This window comes from Hyaena hyaena, unplaced genomic scaffold (assembly GCF_003009895.1).
Source record: "Hyaena hyaena isolate Hyena2069 unplaced genomic scaffold, ASM300989v1 scaffold_56, whole genome shotgun sequence".
Lineage (NCBI taxonomy): Eukaryota > Metazoa > Chordata > Mammalia > Carnivora > Hyaenidae > Hyaena > Hyaena hyaena.
Window position 1 is genome coordinate 290,305 of NW_024080688.1, and position 13,208 is coordinate 303,512.

Here is a 13,208-nt window from a genome sequence, read left to right on the forward strand (position 1 = left end):
CAGAGGGGTACTGTGAGCAGAGGGAATGTGATCAGAGCCCCACTTGCCCTGATGGTGACAATGGGTGTTTTAAGACCTTCCTGAGGAAGGCAGCACAGTGGGGTAGAAAGTCCGGCATAGAGGAAGGCCAGCTCTACATGCTTTGTGCACCCTGGGCCAAGACATTTGTCTCTGTGTTGGTTTTTTCATCTGAAGGTGAGAAAAGTCCGCAGATCCATCAAATGCTTAATGTTTCAGAGGGCTTTGGGGAGTACTATTAGAGATGTGGGTGTGAATGCAGCTAAGAAACCCTGAGTCTTCCTCTGTCCCGACCACACCTGAACCATGTCATCCCCAAGGAGAGGAGCTGGGGCTCAAACACCTTTCTAGCCCCCTCCTTCCACTGCCCAAGAAGGTGGCCAAAAGCCATTTTGCAGAAAACCTGAAGAGCTCATCCATCCACCAAACAAATGGTAGAGTCTAAGGCCTTAGGAGATTTGGGAGTTCAGGTATTTTTTTTTTTAACTTTTTAAACTTTATTTACATTGAGAGGGAGAGAGGGAACTAGCAGGGGAGGGGCAGAGAGAGGGAGAGAGAGAATCCCAAGCAGGCTCTGCACTGTCAGTGAGGAGCCTGATCCCATGAACCGTGAAATCATGACCTGAGCCAAAATCAAGAGTCGGACGCTTAACTGTTTCACCAACTAAGCCACACAGGCACCTCTGGGAGTTCAATTTAAATCAGAGGTTACAAACTGGTAGTGAGTGGGCCTAATTCAGCTTCAAACAAGTTACTTAACCTTTCTGTACCTTGGTTTCTTCACCAGGAAAATGGGCATAATTATAGTAATAATACCTAGAAGGGTTATTGTGAGGATTAAAAGAGTTAATGTAGGGAAGCTCGGCTGGCTCAGTTGGAAGAGTCTGTGACTCCTGATCTCAGGGTTGTGAGTTTGAGCTCTACGTTGGGTGCAGAAATTACTTAAAACATGAAAAAAAAAAAAAGAATTAGCATATGTAAAGGGCTCCAGGCAGTGCCTGACACATAATAAGTTGTGTATATATTGTTGTTATTATTTGATGCACATGATGTGAAAGTTTTTGGATTTAAGGGTGTTCACTTAGCTGGCCTCTTCATTTTGCCCCAAGCCCTGTTGTCCTGCACCCAGCTGGCTTTCCTGGCCAGGCCCAGGAGGCCCCAGGTTTGAGTGTCCAACCATGGCCTGGTCCTTTGTCCTCGCTGTATCTGCTGGATGACACAGACTGTTGATTCCTGCCCTCGAACCATGATGATTACAAACCCAGGGCCCATGATGCCCTTCTCAACAGAACCGCAGAGCCTTAATCCTGTCCCCCTCCAGGTTAGAAAGAGAACCCCCACACCAGCTGAGAAAAAACTGGAACCACAGAGCTCCAAGATTCTCTAGATGCTTGTTTTATTATCATTCAGATGATTATCATGGACAAGGGGGAGGCACCTGAGGGTTATGTACAAGTTCAGCTTTCAGGGCTGTCTACACATGCCTGAGCCTATTTATTCCCACAGCCACCACACAGCAGCACAGCACAGGAGGCCTCCGCCTGCAAGGCTTCCCCTAAGCAGAGCACAGCCATGGTCAGGGCTCTGTCCACCCACAAAGGAAGCCCGAGAAGGGGAGGAGATCCTGTGTCCTGGAGGTGAAGTTTACATGTGGCAAATCTTGACTCGTGGAGCAAGGGGATAGAAACTGGATTTGGACATCACACCTTCAATCCCACCCTGACCTCACTGGCTGCCAGACCCAGTCACCCTACTCCTCTCTGGGGATCCCTTAAAAGACACAGAAGGATCATTTTTAGCCAGGGCTAAGGAAGGGGCGCAGCCTGTGGGGGTGCGAGGAGAGGGACTCTGGGATCTGTCCCCTTGCCAACAGTGTAAGGTGGGATAATACAGGGTTTTAACTCAGAGGCTCGCTTTCTCGTGTCCCTGAAGGGGGAGGGGGGACAAGGCCAGGGAACTGGGTGTTGTACATACAGAGGACTTGGGCTCATGGTCAGGGATCTAAGGAAGAGGGAAAGAGAGGGTCACAAAGGGATAGGGCCCACAGGACTTAAGACATTCTTAGACCTCAAGCTTTATAGGAAGCTGGGTTCACTCCTCCAGGGGCTCCCTGGCCCAGGCAGCCCGCCGCCCAGGATGCTGCCGCTTCTCAGCCCCCTGACCCCTGCTCAGGTCATCCAGGAGGCCCAGCAGGAGGCCGGCCTGACCACAGGCTCCCTGGGGCTCACATGGGCCTCCCAGAGCCCTCTTGCCCGGATGCTGGCGTTTCTCGGGCATCAGCTCTACCTCCTCCCCCCCCTCCTCTTCTTCCCAGCTCCTTTGGGCCTTAGGATCCACCAGCCGTCTGCCTGGGTGCTGCCGCTTCTGCTGGGGTCCATCTGACCACGCAGCCACATCCTCCCTACGGCCAGGGTGCTGCCGTTTGTGGGGGCCCACAGCCCCTCCTTCTTCCTCCTCATCAACTCCCTCTTCTGCTTCCTGCTCCCTTTTGCCAGGATGCTGACGCTTGGCGAGCCAGTCGGGTTGAATGATCTGGGACTCTGGGGAAGGAAAGGAGTGAGTGAGGGACCTCCTGACCCCCCAGTGCTCATTCCAGCCTGTTAAGGCAGACTCCCTGCAGCATTCATCCAGAGTCACAGCCTCGTACAGCCTCTCAGAAATCACAGACACACACACAGACACACACACACACACAGATGGTCCAGGCATGACCTCTCATTCTAGCTCTGCCACTCCCTAGCTGTGTGACCACAAGCAAGTCATTTAACATCTCTGAGCCTCAGTTTTTTTCTGTGTGAAACAGTATCTGTCTAAGAGCTTGTTAGGAAGATTAAATAGTGTGATTAGGTGTTTGAAGTGCTTAGAACAGTGACTGGCGTGTATGAGTCTAGTAAGTAGTAATGTAAACTGTCACATACAGACTTTTTCTCTGTCCCTTGCACAGCATCTTCCCCACTGGAAGTCTGCTCTCTGTAAAACATTCCCAGGATGGACAGGGAAGAGAAATCTGATCTCAGGAAAGGGTCAGCTCAGGATCCTGCTGAGCTTAGGGCCAAGGGTTTCTAAGCTTCTGAAAGGCAAGAGTTTGGATGACCAAATGGCTCCCCACCTCTGCATCCAGGTTTCCCCCAGCCCTCTTGGCGGCCTCTGGTAGGAAGGACAAGACCCACCCCTCACCTGATTCTCCATCACCCTGGTTCCCTCGCAGTCGCAGGAAGTCTTCCCGGAGGAGGAGGAGGCGCTCTGCCTGGCGCAAGAGGTTGTCCAGGGCTGCGTGCTCACCGGCCATCGCTGCCTCCTGCTGGGCCACCTCCTGCTGTGCCTGGCCTCCCGGAATACCAGCCACAGTCAAGGTCATCGCCAAAGCGAGCAGCAACCAAGGGCCAGGCATCGCGGAGCCTAGGATTGGGAGTACAGAGAGTATAAGCCCGCCGCGCCCCCTTCCAGCCCGCCACCATCTCCCCCTTTCCTGTCCCAGCGGGTCCCCAAATTCAAACACCCTGCGGCAGGACCACCTGCCACCTCAGGGTGGGGTAGGGGCAGCCTTGGGCTCTGAGTGTCCTCACCCATACACATGCTGGAGTGCCTGCTCGTGCTCGCCTGTTGGGCCACCGCCCCTCCCCGGTGTCACTCGGAGCGCCAGGCTCGGAGTGTCACCACCCAGAGCGCCCGGCCAACGGCCACAATGCTAATTCCCGAGTCGCAGACTAAGATTCTATCCCGGCGCCACATTTTTGTTCCAACGCTCCTTTCCCAACACTCGAATTCCCACGTCACCGTTCCAGTCCCAAGGCTCAGATTCTATTTCCAGCGCTAAGATTCTTTGGCGAAGCTAGGAAACCAGTTCCGACTCTAAAATCCTATTTTCAACGGTGAAATTGTGTCTAACGCTGAGGCTGACACACTAAGGCGGAGATTCGAGTCCAGCGCGAAAATCAGGTTCTAATGAATGGATCCGGATTCTAACTCTCAGGCTCTGACGCTGGACGCCCCCTCCCGGTTGTGCCCCGACGTCCCGGCGCGGACCTACAGCCGACACCTCGGCGGAGGCAGGATGGAGAACTTTCCGTCCCACGACCGCAGCGCCGACGTGGGCGCCCCGGGCTGAGGGCCGCAGGGCGCGCGCCCCCGGCCTCGCCGTCGCGTCCGCGGCCCGGGCGGTGGGAGCCGGGGGCACGGACGCCGCGCTCCGGGAGGCGCTCGCGGACGAAAGCCGCGGCTTCTACCCGGGCTCCCCCGGGGCTGGCGTAGAAGGCTCCTTGTCCAGTGCTCGCGACGCTCCCTGCGGGGGGCGAGGGAACAGAGATGGTTACCTGCGGGGCGCCAGCTCCCCGGGACCGGTCCGAGATCCTGGGGCTCCGAGTTCGGAGTTCTGGGGTCCAGAGTCCGCGGATCAGGAGGCGGGGGGCGCTGGCAGGACCCCGGCCCCGACTGCCCGCTTCGCGGCGGGGCCGCGGCTTATATCTGCGCGGGTGAGGTCAGCGGGGAGATGTCGCAGACGCCGGAACGGGCGCTGACGGCAGCCGGCCCCGTGGGTACCCCGCCTGCCGCCTGCCAGCTCCCCCGGAAACCTGGGGCGGGGGTGGGGGGAGCGGCGAGGCGTGAGCCGGAGCCTGGGGTGCTGATGCTGGGTCGCTTCTGCACCCGGCTCCCAAGGTTTGTTGTCTACGAGCACGCTCAGGCAGGGGACAGAGATGGGCAGAGAGGTATTGAGAGCATCACACAGTGAAAAAGAGACACACAGGAGAGACTAGAAGAAAGAGACAAAGAAGAAGGAGGCACACTGAGAGAGACAAAGCAGAGACAAACACCAACGAGAGAGAGAGAGAGAGAGAGAGAGAGAGAGAGAAGGGTAAAGAGAAGAGGGAGAGGACCGAGGGAAAAAGTAGGGGACAAATGGGACTTGGCATCTCATCTTGATTGTGTCACTTCTGGCAAATGCCTCCTGCTCCCGGGGCCTCAATTTCCTCATCTGTACAGTGGGAGAGACGGACAGTTTCAGAATGCCAAACCTGGTAGCCTGGGGCCACCACCGGCTTACAGATGGTTTTGTTTGACTCCCACAGTGATTTGAAAAAACCTGAATAACTAACATTTAAAAACCAGGAAGAATTTAGGCTAATGGCTTCTCTTGAATATCTCTTAAAAGAGAGTGGATCTGCATTTCCTCCTGACACGACCCAGCTGGCTGAGCCTGGCTGCCCCAGTCACCAAGGCAGGACATTGGAGTTTGTGGCCCCTGGACCAGAAGTCTGTTGGGACCCACCCATCAAGCAAAGGAGGAGAGGGGATGCAGGGAGAAGAAAGCATAGATGATAAGGATCTTGTCCCTCAGTCAGTCCCTAAAATCACATTGGAAAAGAACACTGCCACATCTAGTCCTGAGCACAGCCTCCGTCCCGAAACATTTAAGTGGACCCCACAGTGTACTGGGCTCCTTGGTCAGTGGAAAGTGAGCCCAGGCCTGCTTCCAGGGAACCATGTTTTAGGCGAGGGAACAGCAATGGTGAAGTCATCTCCTCCCTCTAGACCATCTTAACATTAGTGTGCCTTCCCATAAAATATTTCTTCAGCCTCCCATTTTAGTTTAGTTTTTTTAATTTAAAATTTTTTTAACGTTTTGCTTATTTTTGAGAGAGATAGAACGTGAACAGGGGAGGGGTAGAGAAAGAAGGAGACATAGAATCTGAAGCAGGCTCCAGGCTCTGAGCTGTCAGCACAGAGACAGACGTGGGCTCAATCAGACTCACAAACCGGAGACCGTGACCTGAGCCAACGTTGGCTGCTTAACTGACTGAGCCACCCAAGTGCCCCCAGCCTCACATTCTGAGTACATGTTGAATGTCCCAGGCCATGCTGGAGGTCTGGCAAGAGATTCCAAAAGTGTTTAATTATCGCTCCTTCCCTGCAGACCATGTCACTGCAGCCTCACATCACCTGGAAAGATCAACAAGGTAGAGACTATTAGTCCCACTCTGTAGAAAAAGACACAGAGGTTTGGGGAGACAGAACTTTCAGATTACCAGCTAGATCCTCTCATTTTTAGATGAGGAAACTGAGGCCTGTAGAGATGATCTGATCTCTACTGACTCCCCCTGGCACCCCTAGACTCAGAGAGTTGGCTGGAGTAGACTGCAAACCTGAAATCTGCTGATCTCCTAGCCAGACTCCAGAATTTGAAGAATTGCCATATCCATGCTAAGCATGAAATCAGAAAGATAGACCTGTTATCTTTCTTATAGAAGGAAAAGGTGTAAATTGATGGAATCTCTGTGGGTGGTAACCTGAAAATGTAACACATGTGTACCTTCCACAGGACATCCCACAGGCAGCCATACATGTGCACCGGGATGCATGCACAGGGCATTTGGTGCAGCATAGCTTTTAGAAGCTAGAATCAGAAACAGCCTGGGTGTCTGTTCATCACGAGGGGCCTGCTTAAATCAACTAGGCTCCATCTAAAACTATGCGTATTATATTCTGACTTTGAAGAATGAGGCAGTTCCCTATGTACAGATGTGGAATACGCTCGAGGATATCTCGTTACATGAAAAAAAAAGGGGGAGCAGAGAACGATGTGTACATCATGTACGTGTGTGTGATGGCGCGGGAGATGAACTGTCATGCTCTTTAGCAGAGCCTCTCTCTGGAAGGATGGGTGTGAACAGTGCAGATAGGGAATGGGGGAGCTGGGAGAGGGGAGGCCAGTGGTCTGGGGCTTGCTTTTCGCTGTCAGCCCTTAGTGCTGCCTGAATTTTCTCTCTTTGCTGCATTACCTATCTACAAACCAACAAGCAGCACCAACAACACAAAACAATAGAATGTCATCTGAGTCTGAGGCATGAAAGGAGTGGTGTGGATGGAGAGAACAGCTGCCTGGTAGTGAGCTGGCTGGAACAGCGCCCCCTGGTGAGCCCATTTGATGCATTTCTATAATCAGGGATTTGAGTTTTCTGTTAGGAAGACAGTTCCGGGAGGGCTGGGAAGAGGAGGGGAGAGGAGAGTTCTCACATTGCCCGAGGGATCAAGGGGCTGGCTGGGAGAGGATGGTACAGGCATCTGAGGCTCTCTCTGTCCTTTCTTCTCTTCCTTCCTTCCCTCAACAAATATTCACCGAGCCTCTAGAAAGTACCAGGACCTATTCTGCATCTTGGGCACTGGGTTGACTTGTGTTTCTGATCCTTTGACCTGGAGGTGGGGGTGGAGGGGGGCCTGGGTGATTCTGAAGAGAATGCCTCTCCCTGGATCAGCCAATTCTTTGAGATAATAAAGGACTGACCTGGGAGCACTTTTCATATGCAAACTAACCAATCCAGAGCCCATACCCCCATCACTCTAGGCTGCTGTCTCTTTGCCCTCATCACCAGAAGCAAGTACAGTACAGGTAGGGACAGACCCTAAGCCCCAGAGCCACTGAAATTATTCAGACCAGCCAATCCAAAACCTGCTTCCCCCGGCTTCCCCATTCCTTTGTTCCTTCATTCCTTCAGGCAGAAACAATAAAGGCACTTGCCAAAATTCCACATTTCCCCTATCCCCTGCTTCCTCTGCCTACAAGGATCCAGCAGAGCAAAGAGTCAGGATCCTGCTCTGGTCTCTCATGGAGCTGAGAGCCCTGTCATTACGTTGCACATATTTTTCTCACTTGCTTTTTTTTCCTCTAATAATACAAGTGTGCTTGATTCTCAAGACTGCAATTGCTTATCAGATTAAGACAGCTATGCTTTTGAAAATGAATAATGGTGAGTTTGTACATTAATTTCTAACTCCCAGTGCCTGCCCACCCACCCCTACCCCAACACACACACACACACACACACACACACACACACATGCATGCACCTTCCTACAGGAGGTCTATTGAGTCTCAGAGTTTCAGGGTGAGTTCTGATTTTTCAGACCCTGTCCTCCCTGATTTCCCCTGTCTTCTCCCTCAAAGTCTCTTTGCTCCTTGTTCAGAGATGTCTTCTATATATTTTAGGGTCTTTCTCAACCCTGAACTATAGAAGGGCCTGAAGTAGCCCCACCCAAATTACGTATTGGTTTTTTACATAGTGGTTTTCTAAACTAAACTTTTTATTTTGAGAGAATTGTAGATTCATGTGCAGTGTATTATCATGTGTATTATCTAAGAAATAATACAAAGAGGCTGTGGGTACCCTTTGCCCAGCTTCTCTTACTGGTTGCCTGTTGTAAAACTATACAAGATCATGACCAGAATACTGACATTGACACAATCCACTGATCTTATTCAGATTTCCCCAGTTTTACTTGTACTCATTTGTGAGTGTGTACACTTAGTTCTATGCAATTTTATCACACATGTAGGTTTGCATATCAATGATATGGTGGCTTTTTAATTATAGAAAATGGTACCTGTATATACTCAATTCTTTCCTTTATATTCTGTTTTTGCTGTCAAAATAATGAAGGTCTTCTTTTCCCTGATATCATAAAAATTCCAGGAAGAAAAATCCATTTAGTGTCTGCTTTTTCTCCATAGGAACTCATTCCAGAAATCTTTCTAATCCCTATTTCTCTTTACCCTTTCCATTGGAGATTTTTGACCCAGTTGAGCGGCAATTCTTTGATGACGAATCCACTGGAAAGTTTTCAGTTCTCATTCCAACCACCGATTTATTTCTTTATTCAACGAATAGTTCCAGTATGTGCACAGGGGTCAGGCATAGGCCCAGGCACAACATGGGTGCAGATGGAGGTGTGCAGAGATGTATAAGGTAAGAGACAGGTGGGAAGCAGTCAGATCTCATGGGCCTTTATTGGCTCTGGAGAGTAAGGAGTTTGGAATTTATTCTCAAGGCAGTGAGGAAATAGAGGGTTTAGAGCAGGGGAGAGATGTGACCTGATTTGTTCTGTAACCATCCATCTGGATGCTTGGTGAATTGTAAGCTTACAGGGGGCAAGAAGGAAGCAGCAAAGCCAGTGAGGAACCTCCATGAAACCCTCACTCCTTTGGGAAACTCTTCTGCCTCTCTCATCTGGGTTGTTCTTTTCTCCTTCCAGGCTCTCCTTCTGCTCTGGTTGGCTCTGAAGTGAGTGTGACCCACTTGGCCCAGTGTGTGTCTGCTCTCACCCCAAGCACCGTCCCCAGGCCTCCTCATCTCCTTCATTTCACCCAGCCACATGCTGGTGCCTTCCAAAGCAGCTTCTCCGTGGAAAACTGCACGGCCTTCAGAAAGAAAGAGCCTCTCTCTGGGTGATTCTCCCCTGCAGGCAAGAGAAAACACAACCCAAACTGGCTTAAGCAAGATACAAGTCAGATATACATGTGCATGTGACCAATAACATAAAGACCTGGGGCTACCTTCAGGTATGGCAGGATCCAGAGGCTCAAATGAGGTCACTTGGAATTTGTCCCTTTTCTCCATTTGTAATCTTCACTTTCCTCTGGGTGGCTCCATTCTCAGGCTGACTGTCCTCAAAGGTGGAGAAGGAATCATAGGCATTCCTGGGATCACACTGTCCCAGCTGAGTTACCCTAAAAGCAAAAGAGCCCTTCTCATTGCCAAAAGTCTCAGGGTTAGTTCCCATTGGCCCAGGGTGGGTCAAATGACTGTTCCTGAACAGACCACTATGATTCCAATTGGTCAACAGGTCAGCCCATCTGAACAACATGGATTTAGGGGGTCCTCCAAAGGCATACTGGGGTTCACCCACTAGAAGAAGAGGAGCTAAATGACAAGCACATAAAACAACACAGGTCTCCTATGTCCCCATTGCACAGATGAGGAAACCAAGACTCAAACAGGGGAGAGGGTTGCCTGAGTCCCTCAGTGAACCAGCAACAGCCTCAAGACCAGTGCCCTAGCCCATCTTTCCTTCACAGTGTCTGGGTCCAGGTTTTCTCTAAAGAAACTGGAAGTGGGGGTGCCCGGGTGGCTTAGTCAGTGAGGCGATGGACTTCAACTCAGGTCATGACCTCATGGTTTGTAGGTTCAAGGCCCACATTGGGCTCTGTGCTGTCAGCACGGAGCCTGCTTTGGATCCTCTGTCCCCCTCTCTCTGCCCCTCCCCCACTCATTCTTTCTCTCTCAAAAATAAATAAACATTAAAAAAAAGAAAAGAAAAGATACTGGAAGTGGCCAAATTCTAACTAGCACACTGGGTTCTACCTTACACTCCAAGTCCCATCTCCACCCTCAAGGCCTTGTTCTGGTCCTGTAGACAATAAGTTGCCTTTAGGAGACTGTCGTCTTTTCTGGAAACTCGAGGGAGCCTCCCCCACCCCCCCACAAAATAATATCAAGTCCTAATAAATGGCTCTCTAATGCAGGGATTTCAGACACCCTGAAAGGGCACAGGAAAAACGCCCTTTGGGTACCAAGAGGACTCCTGGGAGCTGGCTACTCTGCTGGCATTTAGAACTCCCTTGGTCACTGCCCAGCTGGTAGCAAAGAAGCGCTAATTCAGCCTGTTCCATCCAGGACCCTTCAATTCCATACACATTCACTGAGCCATGTGGGCCAAGTGGTAGGTTCCAAGGGATACAGTTGCAGGTGAACCTTGCGTGGCTCCCTGCGGCTTGTAGAATCATGTCCTTAGCCTGGCATTCCAGGCGCTTTATCATCTGGGCACAATGTAGGCTTCTCTCTGGCCAGCCCTCCCCTTCCTTACTCCATGTCCCGCCCTGCCCGCAACATCACCCAGCGAATGCCACCTGTAGCTAGTGGGCCACTTACTCAGTCTTTAGAGCCTACAGCAAATGCCCATTCATCTAGGCATTCATTCGTCTGTCCTTTTGTTAACTTAATAAACTTAAATGAACATAAACATGAGACTGGGAAGGTCCTATGTTGAGTGTTAGAATCACTGAGAGGGTCCAGATGGGAACATCATGCTGAGGATGTTAGCCATCTGGGAAGGGAGAAGAATGTGTCCACATCAGTGATTTACAGCATACCATGTGCTCGAAAAGCCTTCGGGTGTGAACAGAGCCAGCCTGTGGGGTCAGGGATGGCGTATTATGTGAGTCTTAGACTGACATTGGGTGAAAGGGCATGCCAGAGGCTTTCTCTGACCACCCTGGCTGAAATCGGTACCCATCACACTCTCTTATGCAACAGCGTCTTGTTCCCTGCTATTTTTCAAGGTCCTGGCACATAGCTAGCACTCAGTAAAGGATTTTTTAATTAATGACTACACGAGTGAATGCATTCAGCCCAGAGTGAATGAACACAGGCTGCCTGGCCCTGTCTTTCAAGCTGAGAGGGCTCAAGGGCAGCCTCGCTCCATCCCCACACACAAGGTAGTCAGCATGTTTACCAAAGAAAGAGCAGACAACGTGAGGAGCAGTCTTGGAGGTGCACAAGGAGAGACCCAAAGGCCAGAGCAATCAGAGAAAGCTTCCTGGAGCCAGAGGGCAGAAGTCAGGCCCTGAAGGATGGAGAAAGTCGGGACAAGCAGAATCGGCAGCAGATGAGCTCAAGTTGTTTGAGGACCTGCTTCCTCTACCCTTCTTGAGCAGAGACTCTTCTCCCCCACACCCCACCAAAACAGCACGGTCCAGAGTTGAATAACCTCCAGGGACTGTTGAGGCTGACTGCTCGCTGTAAGGCACCAGGCAGAGTCTGCCTGTCTGGGCTCAGGGCCAGGTCAGGCTTCCATGCTTCCAGTCTAGGCTGACAAGCAGAAGCCTTGAGGCCGCACCAACCCAGGGCCCTGTGCCCCCTATGGGGTCTTATGTCCCTGCCAAGAGACCAATGGCAGGTCTGCATGGTCTAGATTATTTCCAAAGAGCCATTTTCTGCCCAGCTGGAGTTTGCTGAGTGGAGCTCGTGCTCGGGGAAGGCAGGGGAGCGCTGCAGGGACACTGCCAACCCCCAGGGCTGGCCGGGGGCCAGGGGCCGGTGGCACAGGAGGGATTTCTGAGGGGTGCTGTCTGATGCATTGGGCTGACACAGAACACGTGCACGTACGTTTGGGGGCCCCTGGCTGTGCACATGTCTTTGCATCTACCACACATGCCCCTTGTAAGTATGTGTGTACATGTAGATGGCCCATGGCTACATGGAGTACACACATTCATGGATACTTTGGCCTTGTGTATACACATGGGTGTTCTGTGTATGCTGCACACAGATTTGTGTACAAATTTGCCTTGTGTGGATGGGTGTACATGTGTGTATGAACGTGTGCAGGTCCATGTCTGGTGTGCACATGGCATGTGTGTTTGTGCCTAGGTGTACCCATCAGTGTGCACATATGTGGCACATATATTCATGGCTTAGTTTGGGGCAGGGCCTGGTGGTCATCCCAGGGCCCAGTTGGTCACAACTGACCCCATCTGCTGACGGAACATGGCTCGAGATCAAATGTTGTACCCATGAATAGGACATCCTCACTACCGCCTTCAATACTTACCTGTTTGCTCTTGCATTCTCTGCTCTCTGCTAGCTAGTGTGGTAAATTTGCATGTGTTAATATAAGAGAAGGAATCTCCATGAGGATGGAGTCTGTGTTCATCTCCCACATTGCTTGGTGCAAGGAAGGTGCTGAGGAGAAGGTAAATACTGGAGAGGGACAGCAGATAAGAACTGAGAGGTTGGGAGGGCACCTGGGGGCTCAGTCAGTTGAGCTTCCCACTCTTGATTTCAGCTCAGGTCATGATCTCACGGTTTGTGGGATCAACCCCCACTTCAGGCTCTGCATTGACAGTGTGGAGCCAGCTTGGGATTCTCTCTCATTCTCTCTCTGCCCCTCCCCAGCTCATGTGTGTGCACTCTTTCTCTCTCTAAAAATAAGTACATAAACATTTTTTAAAAAGTGAGAGAATGGGAACCAACTCCTGGGTGCCCTGAATACATTTTCTTGTTTAATTCACACAGCTCTATGAGATCAGAATTACTCTGTCCGTTAGAAAAGCCAAGGCTCAGAGAAGCAAAGTGACTTGTTCGAAGTCACACAGCCAGGAACTTGGATTTGAACTCAGGTCTGTGTTATACACTAAAACTGTTTCTACTCTACCCTGCTGGGAGGGAGTATACCCAAATGAAAATAGCTAATATGTTAGGATGGTGATGAACATGGAGACTTTTTTTCCTTTTGCAAAATTACCTTTGATGTTTTGATTACATCTTCTCACTAAGTTAAAGGGACTTTTTTTTTTTTTTAATATAAAGGATAGGAATAAATACCTAAAACCATCCTTCAATCCAGAATCTGATGTCTTA

At 50.8% G+C, this 13,208-nt stretch overlaps 1 protein-coding gene across 4 annotated transcripts; it reads right to left on the reverse strand.

The window, feature by feature from the left end:
- Nucleotides 1-1,405: 1,405 nt before the first annotated feature.
- TRH (thyrotropin releasing hormone) lies at nucleotides 1,406-4,499 on the reverse strand. Of its 4 annotated transcripts, none has more exons than XM_039231396.1 (3): nucleotides 4,332-4,499; nucleotides 3,196-3,417; nucleotides 1,406-2,558 (listed from the first exon to the last, which is right to left on the reverse strand). In XM_039231396.1, the coding sequence occupies exons 2-3, from the start codon at nucleotides 3,407-3,409 to the stop codon at nucleotides 2,110-2,112; spliced, it is 663 nt and encodes a 220-aa protein (XP_039087327.1). In that variant the 5' UTR covers nucleotides 3,410-3,417; nucleotides 4,332-4,499; the 3' UTR covers nucleotides 1,406-2,109. The 4 variants fall into 4 exon arrangements, with proteins under 4 accessions (XP_039087327.1, XP_039087329.1, XP_039087328.1 ...); XM_039231398.1 differs by lacking the exon at nucleotides 4,332-4,499 and adding an exon at nucleotides 4,049-4,057; XM_039231397.1 differs by lacking the exon at nucleotides 4,332-4,499 and adding an exon at nucleotides 3,796-3,919.
- Nucleotides 4,500-13,208: the final 8,709 nt, after the last annotated feature.